Below are 22,290 nucleotides of genomic sequence, written 5' to 3' on the forward strand. Positions count from 1 at the left end.
ACAAATGGATCAGAGACAACAGTACTCCGAAGGGCCCCACACTTGTTTCAAAAAGATCTTTCTTGCCCCTATGAGTTTACATTTCAACCTAATACAAAGAGACAATGGACATAAGCATAAATGCATTCTGGCTGCTTTCACAGCAGGAGAAATGTTAGGAGAGTAAAGAAGATAAGTATAGTCAAGAATAGTTTAAATTCATTTCTGCAGACACAATCTGAGTAGCACAAAGTAGAAGTCTCTGCGCGTTGCAGGGAATCAAAAGCAAAAGGAAGTCCCATGACAGGGCTTAGCAGAAGCCTAGCACAAGCTCTTGAGCAAAGAAATGAAACAGGCATCTTCATATAAACACAAATTCTGAGAGAACTGATTGAGAGATGATAGATGTCCCAGAGAAGGAGGCTTACAAAGTGATGCAGCCTGAAACACTGCTCCACTGCTTTACCCTCTCCTCCTGAGCTAGTCAATCTTTGGGCAGACGGACACACAGCCCTACCAGCATCCTCACTCTCAGCATGCTCTTGGGCTTAGACTCCTGCCCTCAGGCTATCCTCCCCAACTCTATTTCCAAAGTGCCACTCTGACACAGCTAAACTCTAATTTGTAAGAATTAGAACGGGACCTACCAGTCTTGGGTCCTAAAAACATAAATAAAAGGACAGCTAACTTTTTCAGCTCTACTGTGCCTTGTTGTTGTTGTGGAATGCCATGGGACAGCATGGTATGAAAGAAAGCATAGAAGTGAACCATCCTGTAGAACAAAGCTGTTGTGTCTATGCTGGACTCGCATGACCCCTTCCTTAGGGTAAACAAATCTGGACTTCTTCTGAACCAGACAGTCAGAGATGACTCTCCACTCGCTGGACTCCCAACTGATCCTGAAGATGAAAGAGGGCAAGAAAACTCTAAACACTGGGTTGTTGCAGCCCCATCTCTCCCAGGTGTGGCATGGACAGCCCTTCAAACAGGAAGCAATCTCCTGACCTGTTGGACTCAAGTTAAGCATTGATTAACTACTTGGTTATCATTTATTAAGCTTTTGTAACTTCCCTGTTCATGTGCCCTTAATGGAAAGGGTGATCCTTCTCAATACAGCTAGACAATATTTGCAGAGTTCCTTCATAGGGACAATTTACTCCAGATCCGTTGATGGACTGGAATTTGGCAATTCCTATGCTTGGTAAGCAATACATTCACCAACGGCCAGGGGTCATGCCCCACAGTCCGGGTCAGTCCCCGGCAGGACAGATTATCCTGCAATGATACCGCAAATCAAATCAAGCACTAATGCATGTGCCCAAGTCCCGCTGATCTCAGTGGAGGTTAAACAGACATTTTAGCACCTGGAGCTGGCAACAGTGGTTCTTTGCAGACAACTTCTCACAAACCATCACCCTGGAGCCTGCTTTACACCAACCACTCCAGCAGTTACTGAGGGTTTATCTTACACATAAAAATGTTTGAAGTGGTGCAGTATTGAGTGCTCTGAAGGTAGGAAGCTGCCAAACTTAGGTTATCACAGACAAGGGACACGATCCTATTATTATGAAACCAACCTTTCTTTTCCTGCCATTCCTTTAATCCTCCAGCTTCCTGTAGCCCCCAGCTGCATTTACCACCCAAGCCAGATGCCACCCCAGTGCAGAGCTTTGGGCACTCAGGTAATGGATCTCAAAGCAGTAGCCTGTAATGATGCAACCGAATGCCTTGAAGCAGACACAAGAGGAGGTAAATTATCACAGGCAAACTGAGTTTTGGCATCAGCCTTTCTAATAACCCCAGGTATTTTTAGTAATAGTTAAAATGAAATGCTCAGAAACAAAACCATCAGCTTGGGCACTGAAAATTGCTGAAAAACTGCAACTGCATTAGAGCTTCGTTGTGTTCTGCACATGCTCCTGTTTTAGAGCCAGCCCATTCAAGCTGCTGTATTCTCCGCAACTGTAGCTGGCCTTTCCCACTGCCCAGAGCTGCTGTGGAATAAAAGACACCCACTGCTGGCGAGTGGGACAGGTACCTGCTGCCATGGGTGTCCTCATGGGAGAAGAGAATGCTCTGGGTGGCCAACTGCTGCTCATTCAAAAACCCAAAACCCACCAGCCTATTCCTCTTTGTCTTCCCTCCTCCCACCTCCCCACCTCAGTCGCCCTCACCAACAGCACTCGATCCTCATTGCCTCCTCCCATTCTCCTTATTCATACATCCAGCTTTACTCTTTCTGGTCTTCTCTTGACCTCCCCACTGGTCCTGTGTCCCATCTTCCCCCCAACACCTTTCCCCTGACACTAGATCCAGCTCTCACCTGCCCCCTCAGCCTGTCCTCATCTCTGTAACTGCTGCTCTCACTCCTAGATCTCCCCAATCTCAGACTCACTATTTATACCTTTATTCTATTTCATCCTCTGCATTCTGTTGGCAACCAGCAGGGCCAGAAGCCTCCCTTGCTCCTGAACACCCCCAAGTCCCTGCTCCCCACCATAGCACTGAAGCAGCTACAAACCTGGGGGTACAGCATGCTCTGTCAGCACGAGCTGTGCTATGGACTCTGAAAAACCCCAAGACTTGGTATCACTTCTGACACACTAGCTGAAAAACTCCAGGGTGCAACAAACCTACACCTGGGCTGAACGGTTTTAATAAGACGAGGGTAACTTCTCTTACAAAGACACCTCTCCTGGCAAAGCATGAGAGAACTAGAGCTCTTCAAATAAAAAGCTGTCAGTATTTTGCAGTATTTCCTTCCAAGCTTCTCCTGAGAATGGCTTGAATAAAATAAATAAATGGGGGGGGGGGGGGGGGGGGGGGGGAAGTAAGTCAGGTACCCTGGCACAGAGAATCTCACCCCAAGTTACCAAACCTACCAGAGAATCAGGCAAAGGCCTAGGGCATTTTAATGGGAAACACTGGGCAAAGTTAACAGAAGGCTGTACTATCAGCCCCACCTATAACAAGTTTTAAACTTTTGCTGACACAGTTCATTATCTTACAAAACAAATTGCTCCAAGTGAACTGTGACATTAGTGTGTGTGATTCTCCAGTTGCTCAGGCTATTAACGTTTAAGATGTAATTAGAAGTAAGGGTAGAAAATAGCCTTTGCAGAATATTTTTCAGACCATTAGTTGAAAGAATTTTCCACACAATTTCTCCCTGGCATTTCTGAATACAAGGGCCTTCTCTTTATTAAGTGCTCCCCACCCCGCTAAGCACTATGTGTTTTCGGTAGTCACGCCAGCCACCCACCCAACGTGCATCAGCTCATATTCCACTACTTCACCAAACCAGAGAAGATCAGGTCAAATTAGACTTATATTGACAAGGGGCTGCCTTGTTTAACTCGCCTCAATGGAAAAAGGCCACATCAATCTCAGTGTCTAATCCACGAGTCTGTCTCGGTAGCCAAATTGTTAAAGAACTGAAGAAAGAAGCTGGGAGAAAAACAACAATAGATTATTGTACATCTATGCACTGTAGAAATTATATGTATTGTCACTGTCCAGCAACAGAGACTCTGTCCACTTACTAACATACAGTTCATTACGGCAGCCCTTTTGTGTATGGGAAATTGTTCACATTGAGCCTCTCTGCCTTCTGCTCGCTTCAGAAACAAGTACCTTCTGCGCTTTATTTAAAACCTTTCTTACCACCTAGAACCTTTTAGTTGCAATGGCTGCTTGAAAAAAAGTATTTCCCAAACACACAAGAGTCTTGCAGTTTTTTGCTTCCTGGACCACATTACTATTATTATTTATGCCATAGCAGAGGCTAGGAGACCTGGTCATGGACCAGAGCCCAGCAGCCTTGAGCTCACTGGAGGGGAAAAAAAACAAACCAAAAAACCCAACAAAACCCCAAAAAACCCACCAGAAAAATTCAAAAGCATGAAAAGCAGCAGATGAAAAGCAGCATCTAATTCTTTTCCTTTTCCCAATTTTCCACCAAGTGCTTTTTAAGCACCATCTTTTCATTTTCAAACAAGGAAGCAGGCTACACCCTACGTCAGTACCCTAACTAATCAAAACCGACAACAACAGAAGTGTCCCCACCTAGAACAACCCATCAAAAACATACCAAACTCAACCACAGGAATCTCTATCGAACAGGCTCTTTTTTTTTCATACTAAATTTCCCTCATGAAACTTTTCAACTGGAGAGAATTTTTAAAGCAGCTGGGGAAGGACTAAGAATCGGTGACAAACATCATCTGAAATACTGCGGTGCCCATCAGAGCTGCCCTGCAGCAAGCACTTCAGCACACGCCTTCTCTGCTGTTTTGTGCTGCCAACAGACCATCAACTCCCCATGTCACATAACCCAAGTCAGATACATCCACATAACAAGGCTTTTACACGAGTAAAACCTCTGCTGGTGCCCTCCCTCCTTCCCACTGTAAAGAGCCGGGCTCCCTCCAACCACCTTGCTTTCGCCCCCTCCCTGGTCCCTGAAGGGGTCCTGATTTTTTTTGGTATTTCAGCCATGTTCAGCACATGAGTGGCTCTCTAAGCCCCACCTTAATATGCTTAAAATTAAGCAGGTGCATATGCCTTAAAGGTGCTGCCACTGCTCCACAAAGAGCATTGCTATTAAACCTCCTATTCTCCAGAGTGTTTTTCTTTGGGGTTGGTGAAGTGTACTCTGCAGTTACTTTGAAATTCATGTTTATGAGACACAGGTTGTACTTTTGAAAGCAAACTGGTTTCAGTTTGTGGTTTTCTTTCATCCAACTGGGAGGCAATCTGAGAAGCTGGCATGGATTGTCCTTGATTCTTGGACACATAAATACATTTCCTTGTAAAGGTACATGCAAGCCACTAAAACCAGGCACATTGTGGCATGTTGGAGTATTCATCTAGGTCAAGAATTTGTTTATACAAATTCTAAAAATGAATTTGTCTGGGGGGAAAATGATCTCTTCTCTATTTAGAGCATGAAGAGACATGGTAAACATCCATCAGAGCAGGCACTCCTGTCTGCTGCAAACACCACAGAGCTTGTTCAAGAGGCTGTTTTATTTTTTGTTCACTGGTTGAAATGCCAAGACATTCACCAGAGGGTTATCAACACGGTGACCCTCAAATTACCACCCCACATCTCCGAATGCTCAATTAAATTTATTTTTTTAAAAAAACCCACAACAACTAAGTCACCAAACCTAAAACCTGGTATCTCTGAGGATTTCAGCTGTGTGACAGCAGTACTCAGAGATCAGGAAACAACCTGCCATCGAGCTCCTGAGGGTACCCTCCTCTGTTGGACTGCCCTCAGTTATGGATATTCATGTCTGTGTGTGAGCTGCCTATTTAATTCAACAACTAAAGAAAACCTTAGTTTGGTCCTGGACCACTGAGTCCTGACAAATGCTCTCACTAGATATACCACAGCTTGAAAACCCAATATACTTTTCAGTTTTAAGCTAGAGTTTAAGGGCAAGTTTCTGAAAAAGAACAGCTAAAAATGCTTTCACTTAATCCCTCTCTATATCCCTGAATAAATATATACATATACAAATATAGGTATATACACATATGCACACACAGGCATTATATATATATCACTATAAAATTGGCAACTCTTAATTACACAAGTTCATCTCAAAGTGTTTCAGTAAATAAACAACTTACCCAAGCCCAAAGAAGCAGAAGAGAAAAACAACTGTGAAATAAATACCTCGCAGACACAGTTGCTTCAGCAGGACTCCAGAGATTACCGTTTATTTAGTGCTTACAATCTGCTCAGCAATGTGCAAGATACAAAGATAAAGAAATCAGGTTGTTGGGGTCCCTCCAAGGACATGTCAGCCACAAGCCCAGTGCTGCTGACACCTCCATCCCTCGAGAACTTGCCTCTCATGAGACTCCTGAATTTCATGTACTCCCAAAACCAACTCAAATAATAAATGTAAACCGACTGCAGAGATATGGTTCATTCCAATTTCAAAAATTGAATAAATGTGGAAGTAGGGAAGTTGGAACTGAAGAGGGATTGGTAAATCTTGTAAAATAAACACAGGAATGTTTCAGTAGAACATGACAGTGTAAATCCCAGAAAGAGCAAACCCAAAAGAAAACGGACAAAACTCATGCAAAGCAAAACTGGGGACATGTTTACCACTTTTTGCCTAGATGGTATGCAGAAAGCTTGGACAGGGATTATGAAAGAAAATAAACTTCAGTTTTTATGCTACTCTGAAGAAATTTAACCACTGTAAATCGTGTCTTACACCTAAACTATGTTCCTACAGTCAGGATTTAGGATTAAAAATTTATGTGATTCAAACAGATATGTATATTCAGAGAGAGAGGGGAAGGGCAGGAAAGAGAGAGGCAGGTATGAACCCAAATACATTGTGATTCTCTCCATTCGTCTTCTGAGGATGAAATGTTCCTATTTTAGAATTTTATTCTTCTCTATCATGAGAAAATCAACTGTATTTTTCAGTTTAAAAAAGGTACTGTAGCTATAATATAGTTCTCAGAGATGGGATTTTTAAGAAAGACTTATTATAAAACAGCTTATCAAAAGGCAGAGTTTGTCTTACAAGCTGTCTCACTACCTCCCTAGTAGAATGGAATGAAAGCAAAGATCCTCTGATGGACCTTTAAGAAAAACAGCAGTAAACTGTAAATTCTCAGTGGAGGGACTTGTGCAGGATAAACCAACAGAGGCTTCTCACAGAACCTGTTATTTTACATTTTTATTAAGGGTCTGTTCATTCCCTTTGCTAAGAGTCTTTGAGACACTGGATAGTTCTTTAAGAAACATCAAGTCGATGTTCAAAGATCTTCTAAGAACTGTTGGGAAGAGAACTGTGAATAAGACAACAGGTATCATTATGCTACAATACAAACACACAGTACCTGAAACCTGATTAAATTATCCAGGAACAGGTTTAGAGGATCCGAAGTACAAATCCACAGAGTGCACACACACCACTGCATGTGCTGACAGAGGGTGTCATGGAGAATGAAAGAATGAAAAAGCCTCCAAAGGGGTTTAGGCAACTTTGCAGTGGATGGGTATACTGACAGCTATTAAATATGGTAATATGGATTCAACCTGTAATTTAGGAATCCCTCGATTTTTGACTGGTAAGGAACTGTAGTGGGGAAGGAAGAATGCAAACCTTCCTCTCATCTCCCATCCTTGCAGATCTTACACAGAGGACAACCCATAGGCATTGCTCATGTAGCCACAAGCCCATCTGAGCTGACATCCCCATTTTTTTCAAACAGATCAGTGTCTCAACAGTACTGGATAAATCCAGATTAATGTGGACAATAGGTTTCCACTGTTATTATACATTGCAATTGATGCAGTCATCTCTCTTTCATTGTATTACCATGTCTGAGCAGAGTATCAGTCACCTAAAAGCAAATGGATATACAGAATCCACACCAGAAACCTTCAAGAGAGCCCTCTGGTCAGTGGTACAGGACATGCCTGTAAAGACTGCTCAACTGAAAGGCAGTGGTAAACTGACTGCAGATTAGCAAACACCTAATTAAGGTTGCAAGACTTAAGTAGGCATCCGATATATCAGAACCGCAATTTTGCATCCTGGTTACATAAACAGGACATTAAGGAAAGAGATTAAAGCTCTGCAATGATGAGGACTTGGTATGGCAATTGTCAGAATCGTGAGCTCTGGAAAGGAATTAAAATAGGGGCCAAAACAGTGAAAATGAAAAAAAAAAAAATCTATTTTCCTTTAGATTCAATATTTCAAGGGAAGTCTATGAATTAAAGGGAGGGGAAGGACTTCTGAACAACCACTTCCTGCTGTCACAGGAGGGAATTCAGAAATCATCAATTTGTACAGCCCAATGCATAAAGCTTCCACAAGCACAAATCATGAGTCAGGATCTAATTAGCATAACCTGATGCTAACACCCTTTCCAAATTGAATAAATTATTTGGAAGAATAGTTGACTTGTATGTTTAATTTCTATCACTGCCTGATTGTGTACTAAGTGCATGAGCCATAAAAGCAACATATGGGCAACTCCACAGTGCAATATAACCCCCAAGAAGCTACAACCCTCAACTACAGGTAAATCTCATACGCTTTTTTGTTGCCTGCGTGTCTCTGAAACGCTGTGCAAATCCTGTCAGTCTTGCTGTGCTGATAAAACATATTTCTGGAAGGTGGTTACAGCTAAAAGACAGATTTACTGATGACACTGTCCAAAAAAGATGAGAAGCGTTTTAACCCCAGGGGCAGAAGAGCGGGCATGCCTTTAGCATTATGCACCGAGTATCACAAGATAGACACATCTCTTCCAAGGGAAGCTGGAAACGCAACTCACTCAACTTTCTCATCTGTAAGCTGCATACAAAGTATTAGTGCCATGGTCAAATAAAACATTCTACCATTTTAGGCACATTGCCTAATTAGAGGCCATTGTTATCTGAGAACACTGTTTTTGCAGCTGTCAGGAAATTAAATAACCCAAGGGTAACTTGGAATTAAATGAAGCTGTACAAACACACAGCCCAGCTCTGAAATCCTGACTTTGACAAGCAGCTCGTCTGCTTTCCAAAGGACTAAACATCTAACTTGGGCGTGCAACTATCCTTTTCTCTCAAGCCATAGGATAACACAATACTGGTCCTTCTTGAGTGGCTGATGGGATAGTCCTTTAGAGACCAGGAACCTGCAAATCCATACATGCATGGCACTTAAATAATCTCCACTTAAATAATCAGCACCTCCTGAGGAAAGACCTTCAGTATAAGCATCCACTAATGAACAATCAAGGACTGATAAAAGGAAATGCTTGTACAGAACCCTCTGCTTTTGTCTCATTTTCAACCAATTGCTCCTCTTGCAATCCTTGTTAACTTTAAACTTTGACAGCAATCTAAAAACCATGCTGGTTATACTTTTACAGTAGCTTTTTAAAAATTAGACAAAAAGGAGTGCATTTCCAATGAGATTGGTGCAGTCATGTGAAATGCACCAAAAGGTCCATTTAGAAAGTATGCTTATGGTGCCCTGCTTTCTTAGCTTTCTACTTGTGATTTCTGCTGTGAGAAACAAAAAACTCAGACTAATAGCACTGGTGTAAGAGCAAGGAGGCGAGGTCTTGCCAGGCCAGACAGTGATTTAGCAATAAAGAGCATTGCACAAGAAAGCAAAGTTGTAATGTAAAGTCGTTATAATGTAATAGCAGACTTCCCACCTGGCCATGAGCATGGAGGGGTAAGTGACTCACCACAGACTACCGGGAGGATCACTAGAAAACTGTGGGTTTACAGTAATGTCTTAGAACAAATACTCAAACCTCTGGAATATGGGGGTAAATAAAGTCCGATTTTGAAGTGCAGACAAGTAGATGGCAGTTTGGGCTTGTAGTTAAGGCAAGAGGTGATCCATCCCACAGAGCGTGTGTGGGACCTGTAACAAGTCATTTGGTCTCCTTTTTATCAAGATTCCTCATGCTGGGAGAAAAAAAATTAATTCTTACCTCACAGGGGTATCATAAGACAGGAAGTATGAATACACTCCAAAAACAAAGCATCATTATTGTGTTTGGCTAAAAATGTGGAACACAGTTAAGGTAGATTCCAAAAATAATCATTATGTCCACTCTCACTGAAGAACTGGGTTAGGAAGACAAATTCAGGTTAGGCTCCAGTCTGCTCTCAGGAAATCAGGCTGCTCTCTCTCTTCCTTCCTCTTCATGGGATAACACACCACTAATAATGAGCAAACCTGGAAAATCAAAACCAGATCCAAACTCCAAAAGCTGCTGTTCGCTCATGAGAAGGAAGAAGGGAGCAGAAATCGGCTTTTTTCTTTAGTGATAAGCAATAAAGATTACAAGTTTGGCTCAAGATGTGTTCAAAGCATGGATATGGGTTTATCTGTCCTTCCGCACAGGATTCCCTCCTGAGTGCTCTCGCTTTGATGCCCTCCCTGTGCCATGATCAAGAGCTGGGTCCTTCCCAACCTGTCAACCACGTCTTTTTGCTCCCTCCAGGAAAGCACGGCTCACAGCTGGGCGCTCCTCACCCACTTGCTGCTTCACGAGTGAATGGGCTCCCTGGTCCCACAGCAGTCAGGATTTTGTCTCTGGTAATCAGGGACAGGAATTGCAGAAATCGGCAGATTTCCCACTTCCTGACAAAACTTTCCCTGTGTTTTAAAAACTCTTGGCAAAGGTTTTGCTTGCAGAATCTGCAAGCTGACGGGTGGGGAGGACCTAGCCCAGACAGCTGAAGGCAATGCTGATGGCTCAGGTTACTGCCTGCAAAGGGACACAAACAGCGTGTTTCACTGAAAAACAAAAAACACAGGAATAAAAGATGATTAAAAAAACCCAACCTGATTTAGTTGGACTGACATTTCCAATTCTTTCTGTATTTTCAAGCAAAATAGCACAAGGAATCCTTTTTTTCTTCTTGTTTTTGGTTTTTGTTTTTTTTTTTTTTAATTTTTTAAATCACATTTCAGACCATATTTCACCAGACTGACAGAGCAGAGCAAATAATTACATTTCAAATTAGACTTGAAGATGGAGCCACTAAACTCCTAACTGTTGTATGACTGTAACCCTGAGGTTGTGAGACTTAATCCTGTGCAAGATTAATACTAAGATAGGAGATTTTAAAAAGATTATGCAACTTTTCTCATAAAAGGGTATTTTTTTTCCACCATAATCTCCAATCTGTTCTGCTGTAGAGATGATTTATTCAGTAGGTCTGCAAGTGTACTCTTTGTAAAAGTGAATCCTGTGGGACAGAAACTACCTCAATTATTATTTATCATGCCCCTTGCCTGTTACATTATCAAAGCATTTCCACATGTTTCCGAATTAATCTTTATAATGCCTGTTATGAGGTGATTTAATAAGATTATCCCTATTTTTCAGATGAGGAAACTGAGACACAATGAGAGACTTGTCCAAGGTCAAACAGAAAAGCCTGTAGCAGACCCGGGTACTTCATCATGCTGCTCTGGCCCCCCGTCCCTTCACCTTGCTATTGCAGCAGCAAAGCTGCTCACTTGAGAAAGGGTCATTTGCACAACAGGCAGTCCGGTCCTTCCACAAACCCAGAAGAGACCTTCTGTGACGGTCAGGCCAAAAGCCTGAAGATAAAGGCTGGCCAATGCATCACCATCAGCTCAATACTGCATGGAAAGAACATCCCCTCCTCATTTTAACTGCAGATGAATTAGCTCAAAGCATCTAGCCTTCCCTCATTCACCTCAAAAGAGAACTGCTAGTCTGGAGTCAAACATATCAATCACTCTGCATTTCCAGAGTTAGATACAAGGAATTCAACTGATTCTAGTGAAAACCAAACAAGTAGACACACTGCACTGGGATTCGGAGAGCTACCCTTGATCCATCATTAGCTCTGAAGACTTCGTTACCAAGGCTAGCAGAAAGATGGAAAAGAGTGATCACTGCACCAGGAGAAAATAAAGTTGGTGAAGTTTTCAGGCACAAAACTTGCTAGCTCTGCCTGACAACCTCTGTCTAGGTACAGACAGGTTTTAAGTTTATTTGGCTTTCCCTCCTCTTGACCAGGAGGATACTCCAAGCCTGCCAAGGACAGGAATTTTCTCACCTTGATAAATGTCTGCTGATCCTTGGGAAACCTGAGGCATGGAGGCCCCCATCTCCTGCACCAAAGAGAATTTTCTGGCAAATCTGCTCAGAGATCAACCCTCAGAAGTGTCACGTACTGTCATTTTGCAAGGAATTACCACAAAAGAAAAATGTTTTCTCTGTTTGCAGGTGATGACAGACTGTTTTTTTGGAAACAGTCCCACCATTTCTAGACTAAGGTCACAGGATTTATGAGATGCCAAGGTGAAGGAAAACCACTTCCTTGTCAGGTCATGAACTTGAGAAAAGTATGGCTTGAAACTTAAAGTAGGTTCACAACTAGCAAAGTTTGAGAACTGAGGGTTGAATGCTTTCAGCCTTGGGAAAAGGGCTTAATTCTCTGCTGTATCACTGATCCCTCAAGTGCTCTCTGTGCTTCAGTTCTCAACCTGTGATGGATGGTAACCCCACTTGCCCATCTCTCAGAGGGTGCTCCATACAAAATTCACTTAAAGAGCAGGGAAAGATTACAAATTACAGTCCTACCAGCACTTACAATACACAAATCCTTCAAAAGGTCTTACAGAGTGTGTTCAGCTTTGTCCCATCTTGCCATCGGGTGCACAGTTAGCTACCCTGGCGTGTCTCCACCAAGCTGGTAGCCTGTGGTTACCTCCAGACAATGAAAGTCACCAACTCCCCTTAAGCCCTGCCTTAAGAAAGAAAGAAAAAAACCAATAGAAACACACCAGTGGAACAGCAAGCAGATGGTCAAATGCTCTCTAGTGAAACAAATAAACAAGGCTGCTACTTCTCTGCTGAGCTGCATCTTGCTTTTAGAGACCAACCTAAATTTCAGTGAATCGTTCCATCATTTCAGCCAGAAAAGCTATTTTAGGTCCTGCATTTATGAGAGAAGCTTGATAAGAGTAAGGCATGGTATCTATCTGCTCATCTATCTCAGACTTTGGAAAGTGCTAGGAAGCAGCCAAGACATAATAAATTTAAAGGAGGAAATCATGGCCAGTCAAGTGGTTCAGGAAAAGATGTCTGGGCTTTCTCATCACAGGCTGCAAAACAAAAATAGGTATTGATACACACCCATCTGCTGGAGGAAACGGTGAAAAATATATATTATTAATGCAGTATTTCTTTAAATAGGAGCAAACAGAAAATTGACCAAAAGACTTTATGGTTATAAACATAAGGAATAACATGTGCTATCAAGATTTGCAAACTCACCAACATATGAGCTCTAAGGCTAAGCTAAAGTGCTCCTTTCCCCAGGTGATACAAACCAGACCTTGGAATATTACGTATTTGTCACCCTTCCCCCAAAAGCTTTAATTACCAACCCCTACCACCTCTCAGGAGAAGGCAGAAATCCCATGTAATCACAGCCCCCCAACATATTTATTGATCTGTATCAGCATGTATGTATTGCAGGAAGCACCTTCCCAACCAAGCACTTATTTCTAATTAGCCAGTAATCAAATCCCCATGTTTTTAATTTGAATTTAGGTCATTAATACCACATTACTTAAAAAAACTAAAAACCACAGACACAGTGTAGTCTGGCCAATACAGGGATCCAAAAGAGAGTGATAGTGCACGTGTTTAATAGAGAAAAACATCTTCTGCCTAGCAACCAGCAGGCTCTCCTGGCGGTCCAGGGGAAGGAATTCAGCGCTATAAATGTCAGCAAGCAAATTAAGCCACTGTGCCTGAGATACAAAGGCCTAGTCACTGGGCAATAAAAAATTAAAGGAGAAATACTTATAGTAAGAAATATTCAAAAAAACAGATGCATCTATTAGCTTGCTTCCCTCTGTATCTAAATAAAGTTACAGATTGCTCCCAGCTAGATGGGTTCTGTGCTTGCACTTATTTATAAGCCAATATCTTGCCCATTTTATATACAGGATGAGAGAGAGGATACTGAAAGCAATTTACCATTTTGATGTTATTGAAAAAGGGACTCAGTGTGGTACTAAAGCATACAATGGTCCTGAATCCAAGGTCAGATAGGGAACAGGTTGTCTGAGGATGATGGTTATCAAAACAACGCACGGCTGGCAAGAGAACTTTTTTTTTTTAACCCTTTTTGTTAGAATGAGGTCAACATTTTATGAGTTCTGACAAAATCTCTTTGCCACTCTTAACTAGTTGAGATTTTTCAAACGGTTCCATTATTCTTAGTGTACTCGACAATTTATTGTGAGGTATGAACTGAGATTAGGAACCTTCTCATTCTGCAAACTGTGTAAAGGCTCATATTTCTGGTCTTAGAGAAGTTACTAGCCATACTAGGCAGCCACAGAAGGTTAAAGGAAGAATTGTGACCTCCATCTTGCAGATGAGCCTCAGTGTAGGGAGACAGAGTTTTGCTTTATGTTCGCACAAGGAATCTGCATGAGAGAAGATGTTTCTTACTGCTGCTTCAGTACTGAAATCAAATTGCTTTTCCTTTCTGGGAAGAGGTCACTCAGAACCTAAGGTCTGCTGACTGCAGTGACCTACATGAAATGGACTTGCCAGTTCTAGGAGAAATATCAGAGTACACGAAGCTCATGTGCTCCCCTTACCACCACATTTCCCCAAGACTAGAATACGCATGTTTACCAACTTGGAAATCACAAGCATTCACTCCTCCCTTGACCCCAACATTTGATTTCTTTTCTTCTTCTCTGACACCTTTTAAGTTCACTGCCTACAGAGAAAGATTGCACGCAAGGGACACCAACCAAGTGCCAAGGCTGGGAAGGCAGTGATCTCATCCTGAAAATGGTAGCAACATGTCTCCTTACAATTGTCCACCTTCAGGACAGCTTCACCTGGATGACAGACTGTCACAGAGCCCATTTACGCAGATGTTTATGGAGCTACTCAACAGCTGCTGCGGTCACAGAGAAGGCTAGGTCAGGGCAACAACAGGCTAGGGGTTGCTGTTCCCCCAAAAAGGGAGACTTCTCTTCCCATCATAAATAGGACAGAAACTCAAAAACTAGACCTTGTTGCCTTCCAGGTGAAAAAGACTATCTTGCCATAGGAAGGACAGTACAGAGGAGCTCCTTTTCCCTTAGGACATAGCCGGGTCCTAGCAGTTGTGATTCTGGGAAGGTCCTTATCAAACAGTTTGGCTTGGTTTCAAGTGGGTGCAAGAGATCTGAAACTAAGAAATACCTACGGGTAAACTGCAGTCATCTCTCACCTCCATGCAACTGGACTGACTTGTATAAATGATACTGGATGGGCTCTTCCTTCATTAGGCTTGTAGAGAATAAAGGTGTTTGAGGGAGAGTGTTAGTTCTTCATTTCACACTGTGCTGTGCAATAAAAGAAGTGCTGTAAAAGGGGAGGCTAGATGGATGGCATTTCACTGAAAGCTACTCAAGCTATTGCTAAACCTAGTCGTGGACTTTCCAAGAGAAAAAGGAATGAACAGGACTGCAGGCAAACAAGCTAGAGAACTGAGGAACAGAAAAGGAACAATCAAAACAAACCAAACACCCGAACTACCCCTTTACCTCCAACAAAAGGCTCTCTGAATATATGGTACAGAAATTGCCACGTGCCAGTTATTGGGAGTGCCAGTGGAGGAACGCTGCTACCCCCAAAGCCCATTATTTTATTCAGATGGCATCTGCAGGACAGGACTGCAATGTCAGCAACTGCTTCCTAGTGCACATTAACAGGGTTTCTGAGAGCATGGCTAATCTCCAGGTGTGTTGGCATGTGCTTTCCTTTCATGGAAAGTCTCCTTTCATCTCCTTTGGTGAACAGAGCTACTGGAACCAGTGAGATCACGGGCTAAAAGCTCTGCTGGTGCAGCTGCCCAGAGACGGAGGGAGTCCAGTCCTTGCTGCCCTTTGAAAAAGGGACAGACTACACAGCCAGCGCAGGGGCTATGGCATATCTGCACCAGGCACAGGCAGCTCCTGCTTTCAGCCAAACCTTAGGAAAAAAGGAAACCAAACTCAAACAAATATTCCCATATTTCAGGGAGCAGCAGCTGCTCGACTTCTCTGCCACGTGCTGGCTGCACAGCAGGTGATAAATGGAAGGATTTTACATGGCTGTCCAAGCACGCCAGTAGCTGAGACACTTGTCTTCAACACAGGAGGGCCCATGGCCAAACTCCTTCTGCTTATTCACCTCAGTATCAGCCAGGAAAAGAGCTCTCTGTGCACTGTCCCCCCTGCGTTATTTGCTGAATAAAATTCTTCCTCATTAAGAGGCCAAAGCCCAAGAAACAGCCACTGGAACAAACAAGGTTCTGTGCAGCTATAATCCCCACCTCACCGCTGGGGAATTAAAGCAAAGAATTAGGCTGTAGCTGTTCCCTTCCAGCACGATGAATGCTTAAGCAGGTTATGGCTTTGCACTGCAGACGTTTTCTGGGGAGAAGAAATAATGACTTCTTTACCAGCCCAACTCACTAGCTACTCTCAGGGAAACAAGCTTGAGGATTATTTTCTGACAAAACAGTTAAGAATGATTACTGTATGTCAGTATGTTTGAAGTGTTAGCTTCAAGGATTGCTGAAAGTGCCAGTATTTCTCCAGCCTATTCTCCTCCCTTCAGTGCTCTTTGTGATATGCAGAAGGGGCCTCGCTAACGTGAAAGATGCCATCTCACAGGACAATCTTCTCACTGCTGCTGCAGCAAAAAATACAGGTGCCTCCAAAAGAAAGGTCCTAATTTTCCACACAGGAAAGCCTGCCCTTCAGAGACTTACATCGAGTTTGTTAAGCACTGCAAGAACAAAAGTTACCTAGAGAGGAAAAAATAGTCAATTGCTGCTGGACTTGCTACCTGAACTGCTCACCAAAGGTGAAAATTTACTCTGTAATTCTGGAGCAGAACCTGGCACTTTGCTAGTCAGGTCAAGAAGCAGCTGATACACTTGAGGCAGACATGATTGGTGCTGTTTTGCAAGAAGGTGGGATGCTGCAATTCTTACAGATTTTGATCCTGTTCAAGCCTATGGGCTGATTACACACTATACAAAGGCCAAGTGAGATTCCTCCTCCTAAGATATTTATAGCAGACTGCAAGGGGAAGCAGGGAGTGAAGCAGAGACCTTAAACTGTTACAAGGCATCCTAGATGGTAGATCCTGAATTCCTCCAGACTATGAAAAACTTACAGCACATTGAAATGAGAAACAAGAATGGAGCAACAGTGGAGACTGCAGTCAGGGCTAACCCTGAGAGGAAGCTTTGGATGTGGTGGTGCCAATTCAGAAAGAAGAGCATGGGCTGGACACAAACCTAAAGGGATAGGGGTTGTGTTAGAAGAATTAGCAGGATGCAGAGCATACAAGTCTTGCTAGCAGATCATCACTTACTAGCAAAAAGCAAAGAAAAGGTGATGAAGCTGCCAGCTACCACCCATGCTGGGTTTTGCACCTGGTTTCCACTCCACGTCACAGTAGAGGATCCACATTAGCATGCTCCTTCCTTCCCCTGTGTTGCCTGGAAGGTGATCTTTTCTCCCAAAAAATCCTGCTTTAACAGCCCAACTGCACACAGTGTATTTGAAAAAGGGGATGTTATAGGCTGCCAAAACCATAGCCCAACAGAAGCTACGTGGGTACTGTAACCAACAGCAGTAAATTCATGTGCCTACAAGAGCCAAGGTAACGCAGTCATAAGGGTCCAAGCAGAGAGGACTGCTGCTTCGAAGTGCAGCAGCACTGTCTGGTTCACAGAGATTACCTGGGGCACCAGTGGGACATGCAGCTCCTCGAGGACACTGGTCTGGCTAGACCTGGGATTTGTTCCACATACAACTGGTGGCACACACAGTGCAACACAGTCCCCAACTACTGACGGGCAAAACCACTGCTTGAAATTACCTCGTTTCAAGCCAGAATAACTTCCAAGGAGATAAATAGCAGCGTGGCTGCTAGAGGCTGTTCGGGAGTGGTTGCAGTCCAAACTTGCCACCAGTGATTTAATTGAGGAATCTGCCTTGTGCCAACTGGGCAGAGAAATGAGTGCCGTGGCCATCGCAGACACAGATGTGATGCTGCAGACGAGCATGCCAAATCTGCAGAGACAGCACGGTTCAGTGACGCAGACTCCCTCCTGAGAATGGGAATCTCCAGGTTTCTTGCTCTGCCACGTGCTGTGGCCCTTGGAAAAAAAACCCCTTCTCCTCCTTTGGTGACTTCTCTCTTAAAATAAAGCTCTTGTAGGGAGTCTTTGCATCCTACTATTATGACAAAACCAAATTTGACTCTATTTCCCCCAGCTGCCACTGATAATAAAAAAGCTAGTACTACTTATAATAATAGGAATAAAATTTTTGTACACTTGCCCCCATGAACAAATGCAACAAGGGACATTCTGCCAGCAGAATCATATGTCACCTCCTCTTTTGGGAGTAAAAAGCAGAACACGTGACATACACTTTCAATCAAACCCCACAACTCCCAAATGACAAACAGCAATAGCTGTAAAGATCCATTCACTTCTTCTCAATCTAGTGATTATTTTATGAAAATGTTTAGCCACGAGTGTTCTAAAATATAACAATTTATTCTATTTTGAGTAGTCCTGAAACAGAAAGGGGAATAATTCAGTAATCCTACTGATTTTATAAAACTTTTGACTCTGTACTAAATAAAGATGGTGTAGTTCCTAATTTTCTCCTTAGGGTTTGGATATTACAAACCCATTGAATATTTTGGCATCACAAAGTAGCTACTAAACAGTTAATTCCTATTTAGGAACAAAATCCTCTTTTTCATATTTTAATGAATTTTCTCCAAACTGGTAAAACATGTAGACTTTTTATTCCAACCACAGAAAGCAGCGACTGAACAAAAATAATAATAGCTGCACAATACTTCCTCATTCCACCACCTCAGTAACACTGCTACAAACAAAACCTCCCCACATGATAAATGTTATTACTAACTATTTCCATCCACAAAGCCAAACCATTCTCTCCATCAGCACTCGTCCAACGCCAAGTGTCTGCAGCTCCCAAGCACATGCCAACTACCTTTTTTTGACACACAGCCGACTCCACCTTTGATACACGCTGAGAGAGACCTTCAGACACCAGAGGCAGACTGTACATTCAGTATGGAGAGAGCTGAGTGTAAGAAAGGGGGATAAATCACAGCTTTCAGTGGATGAGCCAAAGGAGCCAATTCATAACTACAGCATTGTGATGGTTGTGGGGATGATTTGAACTACTGATCTTCAAGTGCTCCTTTTTAAGAGAGAGGTTGGATGAACAAGCTGGAGACACAAGATGTGGTGTGCTTGTGGAGGTTTAGGGACAAAGGCCAGCTCATTTCAATACAAGGAAATGCAAATGGTTTTGCTTTTTCAAATATGCTTAAGCTGTTTTTTAAGACTTGCATGTGCTCTTCTCCCAGCATCAAAATCTATCCATATTCCATGTGTGAAACACCTTGTACAGCACAGCAGCAGAGACAGCGTGCTTAAGTGATCAAAGCACCTTTCACAGCTGTACTACTAGCACTGACAAACAGACCTGTTTTACAAACGCTCTGGTTTATAATCTCAGCAAGAGATGACATGTTTTCCTCCTCCAGCCCCAGGTTGGATGCCGAATTGGCACACGCCAACACTTACCTAGGAAGCCCTCTTCATCCACAATGATGGTGTAGTCCTCTGGGGTTTCCGTGAGGCTGAAGAACTTGCACCTGGCAAAAGCAAACAGCAAGAGAACATGATCAGCTGCTGCACTGAGTGGAGCCTGGTCTTCCACCTATATCAGAGGTCCTTTCCCACCCAAGCTGTGCCGGAGGGAAGAGTCATGGTCTGGTGTTTATGGAGAAACCCGAGGCATTAACAGACCTGGATTTTATTCCTGGCTCAGCCACTCACACTGCATGACCCACATTCCCTGCTGCCTGCCTATGCACAAAAGAGCTGGTAAAACACTTATTATTTTTATGACTTAGTTCTTAGTTACTTTTCTTAATTACTGTATCCCTTAAGGCTTCCCGTCACAGTCCAGGACCTGCTGTACTGCACTAACACAGAGCAAAAGGCTTTGCTCACCAAATGATCACTTCAACGACTCCAAAATCCTTCTCATGGTTCATACATGCACCCGTCTTCCCTATTTACCCACTGAAGTTTCTTGCCTTGTCAAGGTTTGACATCTGATCTCTCAAGCAAGCCCCAGTGCCTCTTCCTGCTCCCCCCAGCAGACAGCATCCCAGTTCCCTTTGCCAGTGCCTGCCCCTTCCCCTCAGCAAACGCCTCCCTTCCCTGGGGAGCTCCGGGTGAAGAGACAAGTGTTAGAAACCATCGAACACATGAACACAAGGTCGAACTTCCCCGCCCGCCCCCATCTCTCATTGCCCCTGTTCTGCTTCGTGCTCATCTTTTCACACTGCAGGCCATGTGCAGCACAGCCTCTCCATCTCGTTCAGCACTGAGCACAATGTCACCTCGAACGTGAGATACAAAACAAATGTGACATAGGATTCTTCCACTGTAGACATGCAAACAAAAAAAGCCTCAGCCTTAAGGTTTAACACCACATATAGATGAAAAGTTTTCCTCCCTGACACACCAGCGTATTATGTACAGCAACATCTACTAAAAAAAACCAACCTAAAACAACCTTTCTCCAGCTACTGTCCGGCTGACCCCTAGCAACAGCAGGAAGGTTTGCACAATTTTGCAAGCTTATGTTCACCTTCAGCAGAGCGTGCACTTGTGGAGCATGAGCACAGTGTTTGGCCAGCTTCCTCGACCCACACAGGGCTCCTGGCCCCTCCAGGAGCATGCCAGACTGCATCAACTGTATTTGCCACCCAAGCCACAAAAGAAATTTTTCCCTCTAAGAAGCCAAATGGGGTGCAGCAGGAAGAGCCTGTGTCTGTAAGGACCAAAGAGCAGAATTTCGCAGTTACACTGTAATACTATCACATTTATCTGGAGCAACCTACAGAAAATATGATAGATGGAAAAAGAAAGATTCTTCTTAAGGCCCCTGAATTATGCAGCATGTTCACAGTATAATTCCCGCATGGAGCAGAGTTCAGCAGGACCCAGCAACCATGGACTACCAGGGCTTCTCAGCACTGCTGAGCATCTGTGTCGCAAAGTCTTCAGGACTTCTGAAAGCCAGGAACCCCATGCTAGCAGCTCAAGCATCAAAACATTGAAGCATTCACTTGATTACAAAATCAGACTAAAAACTGGCTTGAGCTTTCTTTTGTCCAGCTGAAAAGAACAAAGATTGAAGCTATCCCTTCCAAAAACAACAGGGAGAAAAATGAGACAGCTGCTGCCCTCCCCCTCAGAATCAGAAAAACTAGAAGAAACAACATGTAGCTCTGTTAGTGATTTGCCATGTGACCAACAGGATTTAATGTAAATAAAAAGTATTAGACAACCTGCCTTTAGAGACCCGTCCTGTTTTCCTGGAAGCATCCGTCAGAACAATCAAGCATGACACTCTCCCTCCTAGCAGAGACATATCACTATAAAATACAGAAGTGGCCCCACCACAACAGAAACCACAACTTAATTATTTTATGTCATTCGTAATAACTGCTGTGACAGCCACATTTTCTAACTCAACTCTCTCCAGGAATAGTGCCAAGAGCAAGCAGAAAACAGTAGCATCCCAAATTTTTTACTCTCACTTCTTAACGGCACAAGGATGGTACCTGTGTGAGGGGAGATCTAGGCTGGGTAAAAAGGACTTCTGGGATGATGCTTCAGGTGAGTCCCGGGAGGTATAAGTATTTATTATTTAGTGGATTAATTCCCTGGAGAAGTAATTGAAATAAAATTCTTTGCTACTACTACCCAACTGAGCCACATACATGCTGACTAGGGAAAAGCTAATGGTCTTAAAGAAGGAGAAGTTAATATTAAAAAGAGAAAAAATCCTGATCTATGATGGCATTTATGGAGGAATTTGTTCCAGAACAGTAATACACGTCTATGTGCACACATTGACCCCGGCAGAAAAAGTATGATTGTGACAGATGCCATTCTCTTAGCACACATCTAAAAGCAATGATATTTAAGGGATATGTACAGATGAAATCCCATAATTGCTGGCTCCGAGTGTGTATCAAAAGCTCATATCTTCATATACCATCTCAAAGCCCAATTCCCACGTCACTGCAATTCTGTAAAAGGTCAGCAGCATAGAGCCATCTAAATTAAAAAGTGAAGCCTTTTCACCAACCCAGAGAAGACCAGTGGTTCTTGTGGTATACATTCACTTTAAGCCAACGATGCATTATTTTTCCCAGGGAAAAATCTAAAAATGAAAAATTGGAATTGCAAACACTGAGTGATAAAATATGGCGTGGAACATTTTCTTACCATCACATGCTGCCAAAATTCAAGTCCTCACCCTAAAACCTGTGCCTCAGCCTAGATATGTAAAGATCTACTTCCACTGCGAATGCAACTCAAAAACTGTGTCTTGAATCATCAATGACAGAAGGAACTCAATGTCATATCTCTCTCCTGCACTATACATGCCTTTTGCATTCAAGTTATTCCAATCATTTATCTTTCCTCCTGACACAAGTTCTCAATAAACTGAATGCCAACAGCATCTTCTATTATCACACCAAAGCCAAGAAAGGAAAAGAATTGCCCTTTAGTAATTTTGAGACATCAAGCAAACAGTATTTCTCTTAAGTACGTGTGGAAAGCATATATGTAAGACAACAATATTTTTAGTTTCCTAATAGCCAAACCTCAGATAG

General features: G+C 42.9%; 1 protein-coding gene across 1 annotated transcript in view; it reads right to left on the reverse strand.

Annotated features, from left to right (window-relative positions):
• The window catches only part of CASTOR2 (cytosolic arginine sensor for mTORC1 subunit 2), a 122,447-nt gene that overhangs the window by 38,042 nt on the left and 62,115 nt on the right, over nt 1-22,290 (reverse strand). Inside the window, exon 2 of the mRNA XM_074923153.1 lies at nt 19,172-19,242. Within this exon, the coding sequence (XP_074779254.1) occupies nt 19,172-19,242 (71 nt within the window). The remainder of the gene's footprint in view (nt 1-19,171; nt 19,243-22,290) is intronic.

Source organism: Athene noctua, chromosome 19 (assembly GCF_965140245.1).
Source record: "Athene noctua chromosome 19, bAthNoc1.hap1.1, whole genome shotgun sequence".
In the NCBI taxonomy this organism is placed as follows: Eukaryota; Metazoa; Chordata; class Aves; order Strigiformes; family Strigidae; genus Athene; species Athene noctua.